At 39.2% G+C, this 3418-nt stretch overlaps 1 protein-coding gene across 1 annotated transcript; it reads right to left on the minus strand.

Annotated features, from left to right (window-relative positions):
- Nucleotides 1-204: 204 nt before the first annotated feature.
- Nucleotides 205-1185, minus strand: B3GALT1 (beta-1,3-galactosyltransferase 1). The gene has a single exon (XM_018554248.1). The coding sequence runs from the start codon at nucleotides 1183-1185 to the stop codon at nucleotides 205-207; it is 981 nt and encodes a 326-aa protein (XP_018409750.1).
- Nucleotides 1186-3418: the final 2233 nt, after the last annotated feature.

A 3418-nucleotide genomic window follows, 5' to 3' on the forward strand; every position in this document is an offset into this window, starting at 1 on the left:
AAACAGTTCAGTATAATTTGTGAAATGTTAGGAGAAATAGACAACAATGCCCACTGTAGTGATGTGGGCTGATCTCAAATTCCAGCTCTGTACAGACCAATAATAAAAATGAACATAGAAGATAAAATATTGTCTATACATCCTGTACAATAAAGTTGTTTTTTCTCGCTACCGCTAAAAAAAATATGCAACGAACTGCAAAACTTAACATCGTAGGTGCTTCTTGCTTTGCATGTCATTCCAAATTCGGTGCATTTCCTCAGGGCCAATCTGATGTACTGTGATCACTCTACGGTATCGGCACAGACTGTAAGCCATTTTCCAATGATTAAAGCCACTGTTTTGAAATGGGTGGATTCCAAGTTTTCGCAAGCAAAGTCCCACATACACATCCTCAAGATGCAAAAGTCTTGTGTGGAGGGATGTTTTATAAATGAGTTCTGCCACGTCAGCGGAAAAGATGTACCCAGTTCCCGAACAAAATGGCGGATAATTACTGTCTGGGTACAAGTCTCTTGGCATATACCATTTGCTGCGGACATCCCTTATAGGTCCTCCATTGATAACATATCCAGTAAAATACCTCCTCCTTGGCTTTGTGGTTGGTTTCAGTAGTTTATAAATTAAATTGTCCATATTTACAAAAATATCACTGTCTGTTTTCATGACATATTTAGCCTTGGAGCAAAAGGTTGCCACCCATCTCATGCCCATCATAGTTTTGAGGGTTAGATTGTGGTATGAATCTATGAAGTCTTCCACCACAATATCGTGAAATATTTGGCTTTCTTGCTCGACCATCTGGTTTAATACTGGATCTGCATTTTTGCCGAGAAGGAAAAGTGTGACAATTTTAATTCCCTTGAAGTTGCTTTCATTACCCCAAGTTTCTCGGATGGCTTGTCTGGCATCAAACTCCTTATGGGTTGTACTTATCAGAATAACCAAAAAGGGGCTCCCATTATTTTCACATTTCTCAGGCTCGTTAATAACAAATTCAAAGGAATGGGGGTTGATAGGTCGAGTTCTAATATTGCCAAAAGTAATGTTTTTCTGAGCCAACACCACTTTGCTAAGCTTGTAGCCACTGTAGTTGGATGTTGGGCGAGTGACACTTAAGTACCAAAGTGCACTTGCCCAACAAACCACTGTCAAAATATACAGACATGACACCTTTGAGGCCATGACTATCCAGGATCTTCTAGGCGATGTTCCCTATGGACAGTCTTTTCATGACTTTAACCATCTTCTTGACCGCAAGGGACAGCATATTACATATGACAAAAATGTATGTCCGAGAACATATAAATCCTATTTTTTTTTACCCTTCTCTTGCAGTTTCCATTATCCTATTCTCCGGAAAATGCATCCATTCTATTAAAAAAAAAGAGAAGCTTGTTAGGTATTCTGTATTTGTCAAAGGAAAATGTTAGTCAACACAATTAGGTCATAAATACCATCTCATCTCTATTCATGAAAAATAAATATTGTCAGAGCCATTTTCATAGAGCGTAGAACAGCTGAAGAGGCCTTGACACTGAGGGGTTCTATACAAAAATTAGAGCAAAGAAAGGCACCGTCATCTTGTCCACTGGGAAAAAAGATGTCCTAGGTTACCTGGATGCTAAATTTTTGAAGGACAACTTTCCTTACCTCTGACATAGTGGGTGAAATCGAATGGGAAAACGTATTTGATAAATTAAACTTTGACCAAAAGTGGGACTGTTACAAGAACAAATTAAAAAAATGCTATTACCAGATGTATACCGCTGGGTAACAAAAGTAAAAGATCAAAAACAAAGCCAATATGGCTAAATAAAACTATACATTAAAGAAACAAAAGTAGCAAGTATAAAACGGAGGGGACAGTATTGGCATTCCAAAACTACAAAGAATGTAATAAAAGATGTAAACTGGTAGTCCGGGCAGCTAAAATTGAATGTGAGAAACCTATTGACGAAGTTAGTAAAAAGAACCCAAAAATTTTTTATCAGTACATAAACAGTAAAAAGGGGAGAAAGGAACAAATAGGCCCAATAAAGGACATACATGGGACGTTACTCACAAACGACAGGGAGAGGGCCGAGGCGCTAAATAATTTCTTCTCGTCGGTATTCACCAAGGAAAAAGACGGGTTTAATGTACATGATAAAACACAAAATTTAACAAGAAATACACCTCAGTGGTTGACTGAAAGTGGGATACAACAAAGGCTTAAACTACTAAATGCAAATAAAGCATTAGGAACTGATAATCTACATCCCAAGGTACTCAAGGAACTGAACAAGGAGATAACGAGGCCATTGTTCCTAATTTTTAAGGAATCCATAATGGCTGGTAGAGTGCCAAGCGACTGGCGAAGGGCTAATGTGGTACCTATATTCAAAAAAGGGTCAAAATGCCATCCGGGGAACTATAGACCAGTTAGTCTATCATGCATAGTATGTAAACTGTTAGAGGGAATTATTAAGGACTACTTAGTGGAATTCATCCAAGATCATGGCATAATAACTGATAATAATGTATGGCAGATGAAGTTCAATGTCGATAAATGTAAGGTAATGCACCTCGGAATTAACAATAGGCAAATGGACTATACACTTATGGGTATGCAACTAGGGAAGTCGGAAACGGAGAAGGATCTGGGGGTCATTATAGACTGAATAACAGCTCGCAGTGCCAGGCTGCTGTAAACAGCGCAAGCAGTGTTATGTCTTGCATTAAGAAGGGAATGTATTGCAGGGACAAGTCTATAATTTTGCCACTTTACAGATCACTGGTACGGCCACATCTGGAGTATGCGGTCCAGTTTTGGTCACCTATACTCAGAAAAGATGTCCTTGAGCTGGAAAAAGTCCAGCAGAGGGCAACCAAACTCATTAAGGGGTTCAAGGACCTGAGTTAAGAAAAAAGGTTGTTAAAATTAAATATGTTCTCTTTGGAGGTTAGGAGATTAAGGGGGGGACATGATTTTCCTGTATAAACTATTCAAGGGTGACAGCAACATTACCAACAAACTGTTTACGGTTAGCTCCGTAACAAAGACCAGAGAGCACAACCAAAAATTGGTGGAAAAAAACATTTCAACACACAGGGCGCAAGGGGTTCTTTACAGTAAGAGCGGTTAAGGTCTGGAACTCGCTGCCGCAGGAAGTGATTTCAGCTAAGAGTGTGATATCATTCACAAAACTCCTGGACGAGTTCCTCGGAGACCATAATATACCGGGGTACAGGTACGCCTAAGAGCAAAATCATACATGGACTCATAAACACGCACACACCTGCTCAAATATAAATACACACACACACACACACACACACACACACACACACAATAGGTTGGACTTGATGGACTTATGTCTTTATTCAACCTCAAATACTATGTAACTATGATCCTGGAATTTCTGTACTCTACTCC

This window comes from Nanorana parkeri, unplaced genomic scaffold, assembly GCF_000935625.1.
Source record: "Nanorana parkeri isolate BGI_ZX_2015 unplaced genomic scaffold, ASM93562v1 scaffold149, whole genome shotgun sequence".
In the NCBI taxonomy this organism is placed as follows: Eukaryota; Metazoa; Chordata; class Amphibia; order Anura; family Dicroglossidae; genus Nanorana; species Nanorana parkeri.